The sequence below is a fragment of the Numida meleagris genome, chromosome 6, assembly GCF_002078875.1.
Source record: "Numida meleagris isolate 19003 breed g44 Domestic line chromosome 6, NumMel1.0, whole genome shotgun sequence".
In the NCBI taxonomy this organism is placed as follows: domain Eukaryota; kingdom Metazoa; phylum Chordata; class Aves; order Galliformes; family Numididae; genus Numida; species Numida meleagris.
In genome coordinates, this window is record NC_034414.1 from 23566457 (window position 1) to 23588532 (window position 22076).

At 44.6% G+C, this 22076-nt stretch overlaps 2 protein-coding genes across 9 annotated transcripts in view; both read right to left on the reverse strand.

Annotated features, from left to right (window-relative positions):
- MADD (MAP kinase activating death domain) overlaps window positions 1-3746 on the reverse strand; it is a 71202-nt gene extending 67456 nt beyond the window's left edge. For all 4 annotated transcript variants that reach the window (XM_021401387.1, XM_021401386.1, XM_021401385.1 and 1 more), the window contains exon 1: window positions 3596-3746. The gene's annotated coding sequence lies outside the window, so the exon portion shown is untranslated. The remainder of the gene's footprint in view (window positions 1-3595) is intronic.
- NR1H3 (nuclear receptor subfamily 1 group H member 3) overlaps window positions 5317-22076 on the reverse strand; it is a 29287-nt gene continuing 12527 nt past the window's right edge. For all 5 annotated transcript variants that reach the window (XM_021401412.1, XM_021401413.1, XM_021401414.1 and 2 more), the window contains exons 2-9: window positions 17734-17981; window positions 15065-15331; window positions 11031-11239; window positions 10635-10814; window positions 10147-10246; window positions 8652-8765; window positions 7728-7822; window positions 5317-7320 (exon numbers count right to left, since the gene is read on the reverse strand). In XM_021401412.1, coding sequence (XP_021257087.1) covers window positions 7174-7320; window positions 7728-7822; window positions 8652-8765; window positions 10147-10246; window positions 10635-10814; window positions 11031-11239; window positions 15065-15331; window positions 17734-17851 — 1230 coding nt within the window. In that variant the 5' untranslated portion in view covers window positions 17852-17981 and the 3' untranslated portion in view covers window positions 5317-7173. The remainder of the gene's footprint in view (window positions 7321-7727; window positions 7823-8651; window positions 8766-10146; window positions 10247-10634; window positions 10815-11030; window positions 11240-15064; window positions 15332-17733; window positions 17982-22076) is intronic.

The window sequence follows — 22076 nt, forward strand, 5'->3', positions numbered from 1 at the left end:
ATGGAAAAGAGAAATCGCAACAACCATCACAGGATTGACCTGAGGCAAGGCGATGACCACTTCTTTTCTGAGGAATGCCCCAGCTCTGAACACTGAAGGCTGCGGAAGAAAAGAAAACCACGAACCTTTGTTCCTTGCTGCCACACCGATGCATTTTTTCCTCACGTTGGCCTAGAAAAGCAACAGTCTCTCACTTGACTGCAGTTCCCAAGAACACAGCAAGAGAGCTACCTCAGAATAGGAACTCTGGGTGCATGCAAGCAGCACTTCTTACTTTTACATCACTACAAGGGTCCTGCTAGCAGATGAGAAAAAGAAACGTAGCAGCAATTAACACAATACCTCACGTCTCAGTGGTTTCTGGCCTCAAAAGGCACAGCCCCCCATTCGGGAGCCCTCAGCTGTGAGGAAATGCCAGAGCTCACAGCAGCACGCGGGCCTTTCTCCAGCTTGCTGGGGGTGCAGTTTTAGTCAGTCTAGCTCTGAGAAACAAATCCAAAGCATGTTTCTTGATCATTAACAGTAATTTTCACGTGCTCACAACAGATTTAAAGGCCCCAAGTGACAGAGAACCTCCTATCTCCCAAATTATTTTCTCTCTCAGCCAACAGAGCAAAGACCAGCAGAATTACACAGGCTCAGTTACAGAGAGCACACAGAAGGTCATCGCCATGGTTCTTCATAGCTCTTAAGGCACAGAAGGAGAAGCTGCAGACCGTTCCATGATCATACAAACACCACAGTTATTCCACAGATTACCAGATTATCCCACTAAGAACGTTCTCTTCCATCTGAAGCCTCGTGCTGCTTATTTTTATTTCACTTCTTGTTAGGTCACCGACAATGCTTTTCCTTCATGAGAATTTATACTTCAAGAAAGATGGAGATTGCTTAAATCGAGGAAGTTAATCTTTCACATTAAGGTTCGATTCTAGCTTTTAAATGCTTTCTTACATATTAAGAGTTCATCCTGTTTCTATATCCTTTCCTCACTTCTGCAAAGCCCCACTCATTAGCTGCATTCTGCATTTTCTGCCTTTGTGGTGAGTAACAACGTCAAAAGATTTCCAGCAAAGACGTTGCTCGGAAATGCAATGCATCTTAAATATAATGTATCCTAAATGTCACAACAGTAAGGCCAGAGGACACCCGCAGGAATTACTCCAGGCTGTAACATATGTATAACGGAAAGTAAGTGAAACATTCAGCTCCATACCTACTTGTGAGGGAAAAGTATCACTTTCCACCTTGTGGGCAGGTGGCACTACCCCCGAGTTAAAGCAAAACAGTGTGTCATGGTAACGTATCTACGGGCCATGTCAGCCGTAACGCTAAGTGACTCAAATTTACACCATTTTTATTTCATAAATATTTGTTTTTTCAACTGACTCATTGCACAAGATATTAAACAGACCAGACCGAGCACCTTTGCAGAAGTATCGTCTAACACATCCCACCTACACCCATTTAAGTGGTTTGATAAGGAAAGATGAGAGGGAAAAAGCTACAAATGATGAGATTCCGAGCCCCTAGCCTCAAGTTAGATCAAATCAAAGCCAATTTTAATTTAATTTAGACAGATGATACAAACAAGTATTCTAAGCAAAACTTGGTATGCACTGATGCATTCTACAGAACCATCAATCCTGATATCCAATAAAGCAAAAAGCTACTTTGGCAAGGCTTACCGTTTAACATCTCCGAAAGTTTTATTTCCCAGTCTCCAGCATAATTCTGAGGCAGACTGAGGCTGGACTTCATCACAGACACAGCCTGTCTCCTCCCAAAGGAATTGCAGGATGGTACCAAGGCTGCAGAAGAGGTTGGCCATGGAATATTTACTTATGTTTTTCTATAAAAATTTTAAAGCGGAAGACCTCGCTACACAGCCTTTAGTTCACTGCCGTTCAAAACTTCACCACATAACACATGCACCATCAGAAGTGGCCGCATTGTGTGCGTTGCACAGATGAGATTCTGTCAGCGGGGACATGATTTTCCTTTTCCTTTTTGTCTAACCATTGAAACCTGAACAGTTTTAAAAGTAATGGTGTGAAAACCAACACAAATTTGCAACTTGAAAGAGCAAGATGTTAATTAGCTAAAAGCATAGAAGTCCTGACTTTCTGCAATAGTGGAGAAGTACGTACAAAATATTTCAGTGAAGACAAAACTATATTATTTAAAAAAAAAAAAAGCGTGCCAGAGACTTACTGATGATTTTGCATTTTTATTAAGTACACAGTAAGATGTGTGAGAAGCATATAATTAATTGCAAGGTGATTAGAGAGAGCTCTAAGTTTTCCAACTATGTGGCAGTGTAAAGCAAAAGGAGAATTTCATAGCAGTAATGATCGATCGGTTCAGAATTATATAACATGCCATCAAACGATGGCAAGAGCTGCATTTTTGCTGTGCTGGTTGCCTTGGATGCTCTCCCTGATGTGACAGGGTTGCAGATTTCCATTAGTGCTGAAAATCACCAGTACTTCTTGTCCCTGCCCAAAATAGTTCCCGAGGATCAAGCAGCACGAAGGCCAAAAATGGAGACGCTTCCCAAACAACCTATATTTGAATGACATTGCTTTGGCTATATGACCCTGAGGACGCCAAAACACGCTTTCCCTCCCCTCGCTCCTGCCCACCAGCAGCAGCCTTTGTGCAGACGAGCGATGCTGCAAAGAGCACGGCAAGGACGCGGAGAGCAGGTGAGCAGAAGCGCTGACCCGGGCTGCGCTGAGCCTACAGAAAATGGCTGGCTCGCCGGGAAGCACAGCGCGCCGGCACTCCCAGCTCCATCCCACCTCCCCGGGACGTGGGTTTACAGCACACGCTGCCCGGCGCGCGCCTGAGAGCAGCGTGACGGACGGGCACGCACAGGGGAGAAAGGGAGAGAAGAAAAGCCTGGGAGCGAATCGGCTTCTTCCAGCGCTTGTCATTTCCCCGAGCACTTCGTTATCGTGACTCCACAATAACAGTACCGTGGGGGACTATTCCCCCTTCCGCCTGACAGCGCAAGCGACACGGCAAAGCAATGACGGCCATTTCCAAGGGGAAAATACTCTCGATTTATACGTTATTTCTTAAGAGATTACCTAAACGTAACGAGGATTTCCTATTCCATTGTGTTGGGAAATAAGAGGCTCCGCTGTTTGCGAACCAACGAGCGAAAGCGCCGTTCCAGTCACGCTACGGCAGCGCACACCTCGTTCACCCCTCCGACGGAGGCCGCCCCGTTCCGGGCTCCCGTGTCCCCGCACCGACCGCCCCGCACGAGGACACCCGCGGCCCGGGGCTCCCGCCCGCGCGGACCCCGCCGTGTCGCGCGCCCCCTCACAGCCGCCGGCGGCCGCGCCCCCTCCTCGCGCAGCCACAGCGGGATCCGGCGCCCCCGCCCCGCCGCGCCCCGCGAAGGGCTCGGTATCTGCCGAGCATCACCGTAGCGCCCGGCCGAGCGGCGGCACGGGGCGGGCCGGGGTGAATCACCTCAGGAGGCGCCCGGCCCGTCTCCGCGTCCGAACCTCCAGTGCCGGAGGCGGGACGGGCCGCCCACAGGACCCCGCGCTCCGGTGCTCCCCGGCCCGCTCCCGCTCACCTGCCCCGCCGCCGCCCCCGGTCGCTCTGCGCCGCCCGGGCAGTTCCGCATCGAGCGCCAGGAGCGGAACGCGCCACCGCCGGCCGTAGGGAGGGAGAGAAGGAGGGGTGGAACGAACCACTCGCACCGGCGGTGAGGGGGGAAGGCAGGTACTTCCCGCCCCCGGGCGCGCTGCCGCCGAGCGCTGTGCTCCTCCCAGGGGCAGCCCTGCATGTTTCTGCAGCACGAAGCGCCAGAGCGCGGCGCCGGCAGCAGCAGCCCTCAGGTGAAGCGTCCGAGCGAGGCCTGGCTCCGCGCAGGCAAGGCCAGCGTGAGCGGCGGGGGTTAGGAATGGCCCCAGCGAGGAGATGCGGTGCCGGGAACTCAGGGTGAAATGTGAGGGCTGCTACCTGCTGGGCCCTGGTTTGGAAGAGAGCAGGGCTGGGACGAGCTCGAGGTTTGGCTTTCTGAACTTATTCCAAGCTGCCGTATGCGGCACACCCCAACCCATTTATTAGCGAAACCAAAACGACTGAAATAAACCCCAAATGCAACCAAAACTACCACTGGTATCCCAGTGATTTAAAACAACAAAAAGGTGCAAAATGGTTAAAAAAAAACACAACCCTGGCATCGACATCCCATACCTGTCTGTGCTCTCACCTGGCAGAGGAACTGGGATTTTCCTTTCCTCCTGCCCCACCCACGTGCACAGGCTGCACAAGCCTGGCCCTGTCACAGGTCCAGCCACAGGGCTGCCCCCCACCACCCCCACAGCAAGGCACTTCAAGCACCCCAAATTCTCCAGCGCCCAATGAGCAACACTGGAGACTTGGAGCAGTGGGCAGCATGCTGCAAATACTGAAGCACCACTGATCTTGAGGCAGGTCCTATCTCCTCACACCCTCTTACTGACCTCCCTGGGCTAACAGCTTCCATTTGAGAAGCAGTTATAAAACTAGGAATTAACCCCGTACTCGTTTGGACCTAAAAAAAATATAATAAAGACTTATCTTTGCTTCCAGGATAATGAAGAGGGATGGAGAAGCCAGAGCCACGCAAAATCTCTTTTCTCCAGTCCCATCAACATCATTGGCTGTAACTTCAAAATCCCTGTTTGCATGCAGCTTTTCTCTTCAAATTAATAAAAAATGAGATGGCAGCAGCTCAGGCTGCAACTTCAAAGCAAGTGCCTATTATCAGGCAGCAACTTCATTGCCACCTCCCTTCTGGCTGCTGACAGCCTCATTCGTCAGCAGACCCTTCAGCAGGGCCCAGCTGTCCTCTCATCCATCCAGGGCTGGCCTAGCCTCCCAGCAATGCTCACTGCTCCCCCCCTCACTCCTAGTGAGCCCTATGTGAGCAGTTATCAACTTGGACCCATATTTCAATTCTGTTGAGCCGATCTATATGAAAAGCAGAGTGGAACACGTGGAATAAAATGATTGAACTCTGAATGCAGCCCACAAATCAAAGTGAGACATGTATAGGTAATAAACAGTCTTCACGACACGCACTTTTATCCACCTCTTTGTTGGCTACAGCACATAGGAGGGTGAACATTGGACTAAAATCCCACGCTGAAGGTCAAAGAACCTGCTTGGGGTTGCACTATTACTTATTTCACTAACTAATTCCTGCTTCTCCTCAACCTATATCCTCACTTTCTTATTAGCCTGCGAGTTTGTTACACCAAGAACTTACTCCACCTTCCTCCAGTCTAACGATGCCATCAGAGAATGTCAAAATCCTGTATTAGGCTTTATTCTTTTATATAAACATTAACATTTCTCAAACAGATTAGTTAAAAATACAGATTTAAACAAGATTTTTTTTTTTTTTGCAATTGCAATGAGTTATAAAAAACAACAGATTATTTTACGGATTGTTACAAGTGCTTTACAAAGGTGCAGAGTGAAGGCCAGTGGCAAGGGACCAACCTCAAGTGCAAAATGGACACAATACCCTCACCACGGGCATAGCGCTCAGATACACAGCCAAAAAACAAACAAACAAAAAAAAACCAACACGAGCCATGTGAAATAGGCTCTCGGGATGCTCACCAGGCAAGCAAACAGACCCCTATGACAGAGAAGACTCATGAGACCAAACTACCAGGATACTTCAGGTTACATCTCTGAGATCAGCCATAAAGATGTTGTTTCTTGGAAAATAAGGAACATATTTTGGAACGGTATCTTTCTTTTGTCAGACAACATATTGCTTTAAGTCTCAGAATACTTATGGATGTGGATACTTAAGAACACGGGGCATAAATCCAGTGCGGCTCTCACCGTGCCCTACGTGAAAAAAGGATACAAGACCCAAGTGTCCTTCTAAAGCAGTTGGCACTCCTCATAGAGCTGGGACCTCCATATCCCATCACAACCACTAGAACCTCGAGAAAGTACCTTGGAAAGACTTTGGCATGAGGAAGAAGATGCAAGCGGATGTAGTAACACTCGATATTCCTGCAGCCCACAATCTGAGAGTTGTGCAGCCCTTAGCTTGTGCAATGCCCACATATTTCACTAAATGCAGTGTGTCCTCTCTCCTTGGCTAATACATCTTCACGCTCACCTTGGAACACATGCCATATGCTCCAAATTCTCGGAAGTTTTGGAGATCCTTCCACCACATCTGCCTTGCCTAGGTACCAGTCCTTCCCACCTTTCTCTCTTCTTCCACCCCTAAAGACAGAAAAAAATCTATGCCCTGAATTGTTTTGAACTAAAGTTTTACAGCTGTTAGCAAGTCAAAGGTAAAGTGAACTGGCTGCGAATCAGCATGAGATAGAATTGTGATACATTACATTTAAAAAAAAAGTCCTCTACTTTATGCCTGACATTTTTCTGGTGTACAAATGTTCCCTATCCAGAGGATTTCCCTGTTACACAAAGGGTACTACACATTAGAATCGCAGAATGGCCTAGGTTGGAAGGGACCTTAAAGGTCATCTAGTTCCGACATCAGAGTAATCCTCTTTCCATAGGAGGGCCAGAATGAAAGGGCAACTCTAGAGATGAAGTCTCACAATAAAGAAATAACAGCTACTTCTCTTGGAATCTTTGTAAAGGGCAGTACATAGAAGATATTTTATTTATAGGAAACCCAGTGAAACCCCTAGAACATCCACACTGACTTCCCTGAGCTCCTCAGATCCAGGTACACTGGGGACCCTGCATAAGCCTTTTGAGCTGGGTTACTCTCAATAGAGAGGGTTTGGCAAATTCCTGCAAATTCATTTTCATAATCAACAAGAGAGGAAAGGATCAATGAGCAAATCCCCAGGACGTGCTTAGAAAAGAGACTGAAGAAAGAGGTGTATGTGTGTGGAGAGAGTCTTCATTTCTACCGTTTTCAGATGTTTCATGTTATTCATTTGGGGTGTGGGCACTACATCAAAACCAACCCCCATCATCTGATCTACCCCAGCTGCCTCCTGCATAGTCTCATTACAACATTGAAACCCCAAGCTCGTCACTCTCTGCACTGCCTAGCCCAGAGTTCAGTGCTTTGGAGAGGGGAGGCTGGCTTCTCGTTAGCAAAGGCTGGGACACGGCGTTATGTCAGCACATCAGTGCCCTGGGAGCACGCGGTCACTCATGCACATCCCAGATTTCTGAGAGCAGGGGAGGGAGTTTCTTGTCCTGCAGCCGAAGGGCAAACACCTGTTCGGAGTGAACACTACTTAGTGTCCGAAGACTGACCAGCTTCATTAACATCCGTGGAAACATCAGGTGATCCTGCAGGGTCAGAAATTGACAGCTGTTAGTAAATTCACACTAAAGCTTTGGTTTTTAAAAACAAACAAACCCCACCAAACCACTGTGGATTATGCATTGTAAATAATACCAATTCCCTCTAGAACCAGCATTATCCTAGAGGCACCAGTGTGGAAGAACACAAATACAACATGCTCCAAAACTCCAGACTTTCCATGCCAGGTAACTACGGAGCACAATACAGGACAGCGGGCTGTGACAGCTCACAAATCCTCCATTTACAGCTGCTATCAAACAGCCACAGAAGGGAACAGCGTGACAGTACAGGCAGCAAGAGATGTATTCCTGACGCTACTGTCAGAACTGTGCCTGCATAAACACAAATTCAGTTTGCATCATCACCAGGGATGTTCCAGTCAGACACTTACATTTGGTCTGTTGATGCAAATGTAAGAATGAAGGGCTTCCACATAGGTGTGTTGCAGTCTCTCCACCAGGGACTGGTCCTGCACATTCGGTCGGTCTACCAAAAAGCAGGTCAGAAGTAAGCAGGTTGCTACAGGCAGCATCACTAGACTTGACCCTGGTCTAGCCTCAGTAAGGACTCTCCCCAAAACTCATCTAGCATTCACCCACAACAGCTGGGACAGTCGTCCATGAATGCAGAAGCTATGTCAGTTTTCTCTTACTGTTCTTTCTCAATCATGTCTAACACATACAAGGAGTCAGATCAGATTCCTATAGAGGTAGAAGATTATAGAGACCAAAAAGCACTATATAGATGTTTTTGGTCTCGCATTTGTGTCTGTCTGAAGATGAAAAGCTGCCATTATACTCAGGAGGGAATGGGAAAGTTTCTCCAGCAGCTGAGCCAGTCCAAAAACAGGAACAAATAAATAATTCTGATCTTTCAGGTCACAAGACACAGAAAACAGATGCAAGGAGTAGAGATAGCTTCTTTGTATAGTCCTTTACTGGCCCAGAACAATATTGGTCTCTCAGAGTACCTGCACTTGTCCACTAGATGTCACTCACACCATGCTACTCATCACACACCAGAGACCCCAAACATGTTAAGGGGACAATAAAAAAGCAACTTTTAAATGAGGTAGGTCAATATTGGCTGATTTTGCTATACGTATTTTCATCAGAGAAGAATCTGATTTTCTCTTGAGGTAGCACTGGAAGATTCAGAATATAACGAATACTGCAAGCAGAGGTAGTAACTTGTTCATTCATCGTAAGACCTTACTCCTTCTATTACTTCTTTGCTGTTCACAGTCTTCCTTAACTCTGTTTCTTTTACCCTGCAACTCAGTGCTGCAGCTTTTCAGATCTCTCTGGCTTTTTACCTGCAGAGAAAATGTTGATGGCGATTAAAAGTGCATATTCAGCATCATTGAGTTGTAGCTCATTCATTCCCTTCGAGAACTCAAAGATGGGGTTAATGAACTCAAATTGCAGACCTGCAGCAAACAGAAGAGGTTAAGGGTCAGCAATGGCAATTGCTTTCTCTCTCTCTCTCTCCACCTCACAGAATAAGCTGTCAGAAACACACTCAGTATGTCAGGGAGCAGGGAAGACAGGCAGCAGACAAATATCCTTACATTATGTCCCGTGTTTGGTTGAATTCTCCCTTCACATTGTACCACAAGTGGTGAGCACCAACAACAGCAGGTGAGGAGGCAGGCCCTAACCATAGTATGGTACTATTTCTGTGTTTTCCTTGAATCTTAAATACCACTCCACAGCACATTCATAGGCAATATCTAAAGGAACACACCATCAGTTCTCAGATAAGTCTATCTCAGAGACAAAATCCCACAAGTAAAAAATCTACGCTTTCTACTCCACACCACCATCTCCTTCAAACCTGGCAGCCCTCTTGCTTTTAAATCAAGTTTTAATTCCATGCTGCTGATTCATCTGAAGTCTTGAGATAAAAAACACAGTTCCAAGAGGTCTGAACTACTCAGTTTCCTTTAGCTCAAAAATCTGGGAGAGCAGAGTAAGAGGCTGATCTAGACTTACAATCACCTTCTTTGATAACAGCCTGGCAGAAGCACAATTATATTTATTCTGTCATAACATACAGAAGACACTATCATTTCGTGTCTCCTTGTGCTATGTGCTGTACAAACATTCTGAAAACTAAGCCTTTTCCCTAAAACAGCATCCAAGTCTTATTTCCTGTAGTGTGGAAGAGCAGGATGGAGGGAATCTCCCTGGCTGCCTTCTTTTTGCCTTTCTAACAAGCTGAAGAAAAGGCTACCATGGAGAGCATCAAGGAGGAAAAGTATTTACTAAAAGCTGAAAAAGAAATAAAGTTCAGTTCCCTTGAGTTTTGAGCCTTTGTCATGAGAAACTGAGCGTTACAGTTTGAAAGTGCAGTTGGCTGGTGTGCTGTGGCAGTATGCTCCTAGAAGGCCATCAGCAGCCTGGAGGGCTGAGACACCCTGAACTTGTCCATGGAAGGTACAAAGAATCACAGCAGCTGAGCTTCTGAGTCTTGTGGACTACTAAAGCTTTTTCTTATGAGAATGTACTGATTTTAGATCCTCTCTAACATAGCTATCTCATCCCTAAGCAACACGACTCTTACCCCCCTTTTTCACTTATCCTGATACCAGATTGTTTCCTCCCTTGCTCCCAGTCACTTTCTATGGCTCTTGCTTATTCCCAGTGTTCACAATAATCCTTCTGTGAACAGGGTCATTGGTCTTCTCCTGTTTTAAACCACTCATCTAACTTCAAGCTCTATATACTATTACCAGCAGCCCACATGAAAAATGAGAAGATCAAAGAACACAAGACAGGGAAGGAAGAAACACCTGTCTAATGCAGCACCTGCTTTGGCGAAGTCATCCCGATTATAGCTCAGGTCCTTCAGAAAAGTGATGCTCTCAATCTCTGGATTGTAGCGCCGAGATGTCTCCAACAACATCACCTGAAACCAGAGACCCCAGTTAGATACACTTGAATAAAGGAAAGAACATTACAGTATTGATGATCTGTTGAGAGCATCACTGAAAAAAAAATGAAAAAGAACAGCAAGTATGATTCTCTCAGAATGCTTCAAAATTCCAAAGTTAATTCTGCTGCATCCTTTGTAGTGTCTCCTCCTGGGAAGGGATTATCTGCTCTCCATTGCCAAGGCTCTTTCCTCATTCTTCTCCATGGCCCTATCTGTGCCAGGATAGCTTCACGCTACAGAGCAGAGGTCTTTCTTTCAGCCTGCCATCCCAGGAAAAGGGATATAAAACCATTTCTGCAGGTGAGTACTCCAAACTCTTCTGTCTCTGTTACTACGTACTATGGTGGAGACAACCTCTCACCTCTATGGTAGATGTCTTCAATAAAGCAATCTGATCCTCCCTGGTGAGCTCCCTGAAGCCAGGTAGTTGCTTGGCAAAGTCCACAATCTCTTGCACAGAGATAATTGCAAGTTCTGTAAAGTGAGCAAAACGCTGCTGCCTTGCTTCGCGGTTATTAGGGTCAGGAACTTGGGGCCATGGCTGTGGAGATGAGAAGAGAACAGAAGGAGGAGAAGATGAAGTGAACAGAGAAAGAAAATGAGTGAGACGCACTGGAAGATTAGTTGCTCTATACAGAACTATGCCTCAAGCATTTCCATTCTACCAAATACTTCACCCCCAACCCCGACTCTTCATACTTCCATTTGTCCCTTATTATTCTTACTATTATATATTTCCGCTAGTAAGAATATTTACCGTCACTTTGAGTCTGTCAGTGAATGAGCGCTGGTTGCACTGCTGTTGAGCAGCCACAAGCTTTTCAATCATGTTTAACTGTTCAGGTGTCAGCTGGTGGGAAGGGCTTGGTGGCTGTGGAGGGTTTGGACGCACCACAACTGTCCGCGCCTGATCGTCTTCCTGCTTCTTCAGCTTCTTCAGCCGAATCTGCTCTTCAGACAGAACATCTACAATAGGAACAGCCAGAGATCAATTGTAGAGGAACAATGGAAACCACACTAAACACAGGGTAGCATTTTGTGGACGGAGAAGCAGAGGTTACAGCTGCCAGCATCTGGCTTATGGACACTCGTACAGGATACAGATAGCGATACTTATTTGTGTCTCACTCTTTTCTCTACTTGTTCCATTGCCTTTCTTTTAATTGTACTGTCCTGCAAAACATTCACAAAGGACAGCGAACACATAAAGCTCCCATCATGCTGCCCTGCAGATGTCAGAAACAGCTTTTGCCATTGAGCAATTTCCCAAAATACCATATAACATAGTCCAAGAGGTGCTCTCTCCACATCATGATGAGTCCATTACATTTTATATAATCCTGTCGTTTCACCTTTTTCTGATATTGCTAAGTTAACAGTTTCTGTCATTTAATCTTCTCCTTAAGAGGTCAGAGCCAGTACTGGATAGTTAGACCACAAAAGGACACAGCCCACCTGCAGCAGAAATGTACAGCAAGTGGAATAAAGGACAGCTTTGTATAAATCCTACTGAGGAGGAATGCAAGTCCTTCTGCAGCAGGGCTGGAAGCCTTCAGTTATGAAATCAACGAGTGATACTACTTAGATTCAACATTGTAGAAAACAAAACAAGTCAGTTTGCTCATTAAATTAATTTAGATGCCTGTCATGGTTTTATGATTTTTGGTTATCAGTATTCCATATCATAACATCATGTAGTGCACCAGGAGTTAAAGAGTTAATGCCCCAGTTCTGTGGATTGTGGATAGTTCTGGGTACCTGGCTCTCAGAAGAGAAGAACTACATTTCCCAGAGGATTTTGCTGCTCTGTTACCATTTTCCGTTCAGAGGGAAAGATAAAACCGTTCACATATCACGAGACGTCTTCTTCTCTTCCCGTCTCTCGTCCTGGCGGCATCTCGCTCCCCAGCCATCTCACTGTCGGCACTAGAGTAAGGCCTCTCTTTGTTTTTTGGACACACTCTCTCACTGTATTGGATTTGTTAGCTTAAATTGTAAAGATATTGTCTTACATTGTGTTATTTTGCATTCTGATATCTTATTTAGTAAACTTTCTCCTCAGATCGTTGCCGTTGTTTTGTTTTTAGGCCCATCTTCTTACCTTTTTTCCCTTTTCCCTTTCCCGGGGCGTGGGTCCGTGGGTCCCCTGCCCCATTAGTCACGGAACCGGGCCTTACCAGCCCATAAACCATTGACAACGCCTTTAACTAAGTTAACTGAAAAAAAAGATAATTGATTTTTGATGCAGATGTTTGTTGTTTCTTTAAGTCAAAGCTGCAAAAACTACCTGCAAGTCACATCTAAATCACCCGGCGAGCTAGTGCTAAATGAACAAAAAGCAGAAAGCAATCTGGAAATGAAATTGTATCTTCAAAAACAAAAATAAAAATAAAAAATAAAGCTTGACCTTGCTGAAAAAGCCTTTGGTCATTTTTTATGCAGAGGTAGCAAGGAAAAATGGGTGCTACGCAAGAAGGCAGGCCCCAAAATTGAACAAGTATAAACTTGCACTTCTCAGATGAACTGTGTTAAATGTGAAGGCAAGAACTAGGCAACTACTGAGACAGTGTGCTCCGAGGTGGACAATACACAGGATTGGAGGGAAAGCCCAAGAGCATAACACCATCAAGCTGAGATGAACCTTTATCCCAGACTTTCAACAGTAAGGGAGGGTATGCATGCACACGCACACACAAAATCAGAATTCTTATAGCAAAGGCATTCAGTACAATTGCAACATCAAACATGACCTGTAAGATTGGAGAATGCTAGCCACAGTATGAATATAAGAACAGAAGAGATTGATTCAGGCAATTACAGTCCCTCATCTTAGGTCTCAGATGAATGAAGATTTTCTATCAGAGTAACAAGTTACCAAGTATCAGAAAACCTCACAAACTGCCCATGTGGAAGCTTCCTTCACCACACCACACTCCAAGTAATCTGAGCCACTCAGTTTTCCATGAAGGAGCTATTTAACCTCACAGTGCATGCTGGTTTAAGAAAGATAAACTGGCCATGAATAACATCAGTCTGGGAATTAGAAGAATGTTTCCAACAATTTGTAGAAGGAATGACTTTCCAAATAAACAGCTGGGGGAAAAAATCTCATTTTTTTTGTCATGATTAACAAGGCAAATTTACACCATGGATTACAGTGTTGACAAGACAAGTGGTCGACAAAATGGCCCAGTGATTCCTTCTGGCATAGTTTTCCTGAGCTGAAGTGTATCCTCTGTCTTCAATGAGCAAACACTGAAACATAACGAGGCTCTCCAGTAGTATCTACCTGCAACAGAAGGATAACAGGGCGGACAGGCAACCTTACAGAATCATTTTTCAAGTACGTCTCTTTTTGTAGCTCTCAGAATCAGGGGGAAACAGTGCAGAGACAGCCTACATAAAGCTGATCCAAACCAGTACGGAAGATTACATATGTTAAGCACACTGCATTTCAGCTTCCAAAAAATGAAAAGCACGTTTTCTTGCTGCAGCTCACTGGGGCTTACTGTTTTTGCAGAAGCGTATTTCAGAGAAGTTTCTGAAATACTTTGTGTTCTTCACTGCTCTGGCTGCTGAATGTCAGAAAAAGAGACTTCACACAAAATTAATGGTAAGTGAGCACCCATGCAGACAGCCTTGTGTCAACGGTTTACGGGCGTTTGGCCCGGTTCTGTGATGAATGGGACAGGGAACCCACGGACCCACGCCCTGGGAAAGGGAAAAAAAAAAAGGGTAAGGAGATGGGCCTGAGAGCAAAAACAGCGGCAACAATCTGAGGAGAAACAAACTAATTTACTAAATAAGATATCGGAATGCAAAACAACACACTATAATACAATATAATTACAATTTAAGCTAATAAATCCAATACAGTGAGAGAGAAAGTCCAAAAATCAAGGTAGGCCTTACTCTACTACCGACGATAAGATGGCTGGAGAGCGAGGTGCTGCCAGGACGAGAGACGGGCGGAAAGAGAGAACAGGTCTCGTGATCCACATGTGAGTTTCTATCATTCCCTCTGACTGGAAACGGTAACAGGGGAGCAAAGTACCCTGGGGAATGTAGTAGTCCTTCTCTTCTGAGAACCAGGTACATTCACTACATGATGTTATGATGTGGAATACCAATAACCAAAAATCATAAAACCATGACACCTTGGTCAGCAGAGGGATGAAACCTGAGTGCCTTGTCAGGGGAGTGCTGTTTCTGACATGTGAGCAGGCGCATTGCTGAATATTCAGAAACAGCAGCCTTATGGTCCTGTGAGAAAAATAACTAAGTTCATTAACGGCAGCGACAAGACTGAATCTGCACAAATACAGCTGCAGTACTGTGGCGCTGCCCTTGACCTCTGTCACGTGGTGAATACAGGAAGTGCTTTTTGGCATTTAAAGAGCATGGTGACAAACCTCATAGTGCAGACCAAAGGACAGACAGAAGTCTGAGTTTACAGCTGACAGCATACTGAAGAATGTGTAAACCTTATCTGCGAGTCTTTCCTCTGAGGTCACACTCCATGAATTTCTTATAAAACAGTGTTTTCAAAGAATACAGCGTGGCTGGGGATCTCAGCACATCAATGTTGTTTCACCAACAGCCTCACCTCTCCATGTAATCCCTGCTGAGCTCCCAGCACCTTCCCATACACAGTCCAGCCTGCAGCACGCACGGCTCACATGTGCTCCCCAGGGTTCACGCCGTCCTCCTCCTTACAGCCACTCCCACTGGCCACTAGCTCACTCCTATCCCCTCATCCCAGCACCCACCAGCACCACTTCCTGCACTCACACTGCTCCCGCATGCCTGCCTCCTGGCACTTGCGTAGCCGGCACTCCTGACACTTGCGGCGCATATACATGTCCATCTCACACTTGCCGCCATTCTTGCAGACATACTGGGCGCCCTTGATGACGCTGCGGCGGAAGAAGCCCTTGCAGCCTTCACAGCTCAGCACGTTGTAGTGGAAGCCTGAGGCCTTGTCCCCACACACACTGCAGACTTCATTTCCCAGCATCTTGGGGGCTGGGCCCTTCTTCCGCTTCAGCGGAGGGTTTTCTATGAGAAGAACAGAAGCAAAAACAAACAAAAAAATGACACACTCAAGAGGGAAGCATGGTGTTTGCAACTGATGGCCCCATTCCTTACAATGACCAATACATTCATTCAAACCCACTATCTCCTAAATACATGGATGAAAAGATGATTACCCTTTTGGGCAAGCACATCTTCTGCAACAAATCAAATATTGACATAATCCAAACAGTTCCATGCCATATACATAAGCAGCTATAGCTTTACACTTGACCCTACCATGGGGCAGATCAAAGTGATAAAAACGTGTTCAAGCCTGATGTTCTTCTGCACTTTCCATCAGCAGAAAGGAGTTAGCCATTTAAGAAATAGCTGCTGAAAAACTGAGCTGAAATTCAAGACTGCACAGAAACTAATTTTTTTCAAAATTCATCTCCAGTTGTCTTACATCCATTCTCTGCCATACTCATACACAAGAATCAAGAGAAATGGTTCAGCAATCAAACAGTCCTGAAAAACCAGCACTGAAACTGTGACGCTACAAAAAGACTGAGCAAGCAACTCCCATAACCAGAACAAATGGGAAAACCTCTAAGACAGAAGACAGTAACTGTGCAGTCAGGAGCAAGGAGCAGACAAGCACTGCGTGAGCTCTGGAAACCTGTGTAACCCCAAAGCCATCACTTATTTATCAAGGTGACTACTCCTCTCTCCTTAAACTAAGACATTCTCACCCTTAGAGTTCACGTGCCAAATCTCGTTACTCCATTTAAAAAAAAGGTCTTCACTACTGCCTTGCATTTTAGATGGTCTAGTGCAGCAGTTCCCAGTTCTCCCTACCTCATTCTCATGGATCTTTATTTTGTCACGAACTGTACATTCTGACATTCTTGATAAAGCTCAGAAATTATTATTAGTGTTCTTCACTTCATATTGGTTTTCAGACTTAAGTATCTTGGTGTTGATTTTCAATTCCACTGACCTTGCAAAGGTCTGGAGGTCACTCATTTTGGCATGCACATCTCATTGCAGACTGGAGATCAGGAAAATGTCAGCAGAAAGGTTAAGCCCCTGATATTCTCCTCTCCTGATTTACTGTACTTCTTTTCACACAATCTCTTACAAAGAAATTAGGCAATGCCTGTATTTATTTCAAGTTACTCAGTCTCCTATTGCATATATATTAACTGGTGTAATAACTTTGATGAAGTTTTGAATCATGTTTATACTTCTGAGCGACAGCAAGGTAAACCAATAACTCCACATGATGGATCCATCCGGCACATATCTTTTGGCTGTCTTTAATGAGTTTCCTAAAGGTCTGACAACCATCCTTATGACTGTTTTACTGAGTCAAATAGGCTTAAGTTTTAATCTAAAGAAATTATTTTCCATTTTGAACATCAGGCACTTTAGTTATACTGCTTATTATTGTCATTTTGCATAGTCAAAGGCTGAGATGTATTCAGCTTGACCACCACCTTGGTACCTTTGGCTCTCATTATGGTCCTCCTTTAGTAGATTCACCGCTTAATCATTTTCTCCACATTTTGCGACTTTCTTGCATCTTTTGTAAAGCATTTATTAATTTTTTTCCTCTTCTGTCCTCAAATCCATTTTAAGGAATTTCGCTGGAAGTTTGTATACAGCAGTATCTCTTCCCCTTTCAACTACTCTCTTTGTTTCTACTTTCCTGATGGGTCCTAGTTCAATATTGTATCAGGGATTGGCCACTGCCTCATTGTTCAACAGCTGACTGCACTGACTTGTCATTCCTTCATTAAGTTGCTGATATGATGCTGGAAACCCTACTTGGGCTTTCTTTTTCTTCCTGTTCTACTACATCTTCTTACATTTTGAAGATACAGGATTCTGTGTGTAAGTGGCAATTGTAACTGTGAAACTTCAATTCTCTTTCTCAATATGCTTTTAAGTTCAATTTGTGGAAGATTACTCTTTAATTCTGGTGCCCGTCTTTTTTTTTGCCATGTAGCTTCAGAATATCTAATTACTGTGGATATATACATTCTAGAAAAACAAACGTGGAGAGGAAAACTCCAGCCTCCTTTTGTTATGTCAATCTGCCAGAACCTAGCATTTCATTGCAGCACTAACCTTTGTTGGACTGTCACCTGCAGTAAAGCTTTGTTGTTCAGCAGCTTTTGATAAGGCTAACAAAAAGAAATCAATTTTACTGCCATACAGACATTGCTTCTAGAACATCAAATTAGCAAAAGACTCAACATCTTTACCAGCTAGATAAACTCAGTCATCTTCAACTACCAGTAACGGATTCTAGTCTTAGACATTGGTGTCTCAGATGTAGCAGTGCTCACTCTATAATTTTTCCAAGTATCATTGTTATTCACAGCTTAAAGAACAGAATCCCTTTAGCTTGTGAGCATTTAATAAGAATTTTTCCATACCTGCATGCTTAGGGGGGTTCTCTGAGCCAGAGAAGAGTGAAAGCCCTTCCTCCTCCATCTCAAATACACTTGCCACCCTCTTCCCATGGTCCTGTGTGCTGAGTTGAGTGGGACCCATGGAGGCCACACAGGAAGGGCTTGCTATAATCTCATCTCTGCAGCATTGTTACTGCAGAGTAAGGGGCAGCACGTGTCTTTCTTCAAGGTCTTTAGTTTTTCTCTGCTACTGAAAGTCAGAAAGGAAGTACCTGTGGAGAAAAACAGAGGCAAAAGAGGCAATAGTTCAGCTACTGAGACTGTTAACTCCCAAAATCTATTACAGAATGCATCTCAAGCAAGCAACAAGATTGTTTCCTTATTAAGGGACAATTAACTTCGTTTTTTATCAATATTTATTCCCTTGAAATAACATTTTAACAAACTGGTAAAGATACACGGATAGCACACTCCGACACAAAACTGTTTATTGTCACATCAAAGCAGGACAAACCTCCATTACCGCTAGCACCACCATGGGACTTCAGCCCTAATCTTTCCAAGTATGTGAGAGGAAAATTCCAAACTCTACAACCAGAGACCTTTGCCGAAGCTTCCAGGAACCAATTACTCATTGCCGCCAGCTGTGCTGGATTTTGTTGCATGCACTCCAGAGCATACAGAAAATTGTAAAAGATAATTTCAATATGCTGACATAGCAACGACTAATTTCTCTATTACTAGCAGCAGCTGAAGGCTGTGCCAAGGATCAATGATGCATCAAAGATGAGGATTACAAATCCTCCCCTGACCTACAAAAATAAATGGAAAACCAGAATCATACCCAAGGAAAACCATTGCCATTATGCCACTCTCAGGAAACGTTCACCAATAACCTTCTGGGGACACCCTTTTCTGGAAGTTGGATATCATACTAAAAAGCATCCTTATTATAAAACAGTACCTCCGCACTACATAACATGAACCCGGAAAGTGAATCCAATCACTTTTTCCAAAAGGCTGTACTACCTGAGCAGAAAAAAGTCTTACCGGTTAGACTGCAAAGACTTAGTGAAACTGATATAAACTGCTAATGTAAACACACCTTTATCTGATCCAACATGCATATAGATCACTTGATCTTAATTCTGTGATTTACCAGTGCAAGCTAAAAGGATTAACTGATTTAAAAAGCAACTGCCCAGGACCAGTTTAACTTGGCTGATTGAGTTCAGGACTGGAAGTGTGCCACTCTCTAGAAGTGAGGAGGTGACAGAAGGCTGTGCAGCAGCACAAATATAAAAGCATCAGGTAAATTAATTAATTTAAATGTAATTAATGTAATTAATTAATGTGACCTTTGTAAACACAGACTCAGACTGCACAAGGAACTCAAAACTCCCTTCTCTTGGTGCATGCAGCCACTCAATCACTGCAGAAATAGACTACGATAAATGCAACTGCAGCAAACGTGGAACTCAAAGCCACAGAAAAATTAAAAATCCCAATGTAAAAGACTGCAACATAACAGATCCAAGTTGCAAACAATCTGAAGAGATTCACCGTTCCCAAAGGAACAGCGTGGATATCACTAGTAACTTTAAAAAATATATATCCACAGTAAATCCTGCAGCAACAGAAAACCTTGCGGAGAGGCACAGAGCACCACCTGGAGATGGGAACTTCAGTGAGAGAAACCCAGAGCTGCCTTGTATTCCTACACGTATGCTCCTCATCGATGCAGATTTTCGGATCTCTTGGGACATGTTTGGGCACAAAACAGAAAGCTAAGATGCCTGAGTACATCTCCACATTCCTTTAAGCCACGCAAAAGATTCACTCAAGCATTAATTACTGTGAAGAATGAAACACCGCTGGCAGTACTGCAGCACTTCTCGAAGAAAAGGTCCAATCCTCCAGCTGATGGACAGAGTGACGGTGCTCAGGCCCTGCTGCCTGCAGGCAGCAACACAGCTCTGCTGCATCCCAGCCACAAGCCGCAATGCTTTCTGGGAAGTAAGGGAGGAGGAGGGCATCTCCTGATGGGATTACAAAATCATGTCATCCACATAATCACGACTGACATTGCAAGAGTGAAACTTGTTGTCAGCAGGACATCTGGAGCCCAAAGGGGAGTTTTTTTTCTTAAAAAAGAGACTGCTGACTTCCTGGCAATGTCTGACTAGCCTGCAGGAACTCAGCACACGGCAGGGGTATGGCATGTCAGCCACTACCTTCATGCTGTGAAACCACATGGTGGAGCTAGGTAATGAAAGCTAAACTAGCCCTTTCCCCACAGGCAGATACAAGAGGCTGCGTGATTAGGCAGGGAATATTCACAGAAATATATGAGGGTTGTTTTCTAATGACTCCAATGCTCTTGAGTTCTGTACTAATATTCATGTTATCCGAGGTTCTTATAATCCAATTTGTACCACCACCTCAACTCGAGATAAAGAAGGGTGATGCAAGCCTGAACTACAAAAGGGAACACAGTCTTCTTGACATCATCTCCTGTGCTGCCTCCCACTGTCTGTCTCAACTCTGTCAGTTTTAGAAACCAGCACTGGCCAAGTGACAAGAGATGGGGCAATCACTTCTCCAACACAGCATCTATAATGGAGGAATCTGGTGAGCATACACTCCAGTGGAGAAGCACACGAAGATGAAAGGCTGACAGAAACAATGTTCCACCAGCCCCTTGTCACTCGTGTCTCAAACGAGACGTTAAACATTTCTGAAACGCGTTGTTCCTTACGTCTTTTCTTCCCTCTCTGACGGTCTCGAGATCAGCACTCCTCAAACAAAATACCAGAGCAGGGACTAGAGAGGCCCTCCAGCAGCAGCCTTGTCTGAACCCATACCCTCAGCTAGAAGATCACTACTGAGCCCAGCTGAAGCGTTTATGCGCTCTTTTGGAAGTGTTTGACCAGACCCGTCCTCAAGAGCCACAAAACTACAAAACATGCCTATTTTCTGTCCCATGCTCTCAGAGGATAAGTAAAGGATATGGCTTTGGGCAGCACAGCACACAGATGAAGAAGCCAAAGGAGCCAGATGTAGTTACTGTAGTTACATTTTTGATAAAAAAGTCTGTCCTCTTCACAGCATTCTTTGTCTGATGCTTTCTGGGAGTTTACAGACCAGGAACCAAACCAGATGCATGTGCATGTCTGGAGAAACTGTGCTGTGGAGCGTAGGGATAACGAGAAGAAGAGCACAACGGACCTTTCACCTCCAAGCACTGGATGCTCAGAGGAAATGGTGGCTTTTTAAGAAATTTATGCAAGTCCCTGGGATCTTTCAAAAGAGGAGTTACTGGTCAGAGTCTTGGTAAGTTACAAAATCCTACAGCCTTCACACAAGAGAAAATAAGTGGTTGTGTTTCAGTTCTGTAATGAATCACAAGTGTGCACTGCAGCATGTCACCACCAACAGAAGAGACCTTGTACATGTATACATGTGGTACTATGACCGTGCTCATGTGTCACATACCTGTGTGTCAACAGGACTGCACCTGTGTGGATAGGCCTAACAAATAGGCTGCTGGAGAACCAATATGTCTGAAGGGAACAACTTTCAGAGAAACTTACAGCAGGGATGTAATTTTGCATTTGGGCTTCTAGATGCATTCTGATGCACAAAACAATCCCCAGTCTGAACCTACCTCTGAAAACTGGGACAAAATAGGGTCTCAAGGGTCTCTGCTGAAAGCTAAATTCTCAGCGTGCACACTAGTCATGATACCTTGGGTATCAAAAGCTGGCTGTCAATCCAAATGGCTGAGTAAAAAAGAACAACACTGTTGGACTGACACGTCACAGACCCTACAGCACTGGCATAGAACAAAGCCACTTAGGAAACACTACTCTTTCAATTCTTTCATGCGTACTAACAGGTATTTTGCAACCTAATGCTCTTCCTATACCTTCTCCGGCACAGCAGCCAGAGCACCTGCAAAAAATGCCTCCAAAAAATGTGTCAGTACCCTGTATTTGTCTCAGAGAAACAAAAGGTTACTCCCAGCTCATGCCAGCTCATTCCTCTGCTTCGCCCTCTGCATCCTCATATTTCTCAAGAAATGATGGGGCAGCTAAGAGGTCTGTAAGAGCATCAGAAGTAAGCAGCTAACAGGTTTCACTTTGGAAGAAGTGGCAAGAGTCAGCTCTACCTTTCAGGGTAGAAAAAGAATTCTGTTTAAATCAGTCACGTTCAAAATGAAGTAAGATTCAGTGTGAAAACCAAACAATTCAAGAAGAGAAAGCATCAACTTCACATTGTCAAAGGGAGGGACAAAACATGAAAATGCAAGGTGTGCAAAGAAGCACAACATGAGAGCACTGTTTTTAACATCACGTTTACAAACA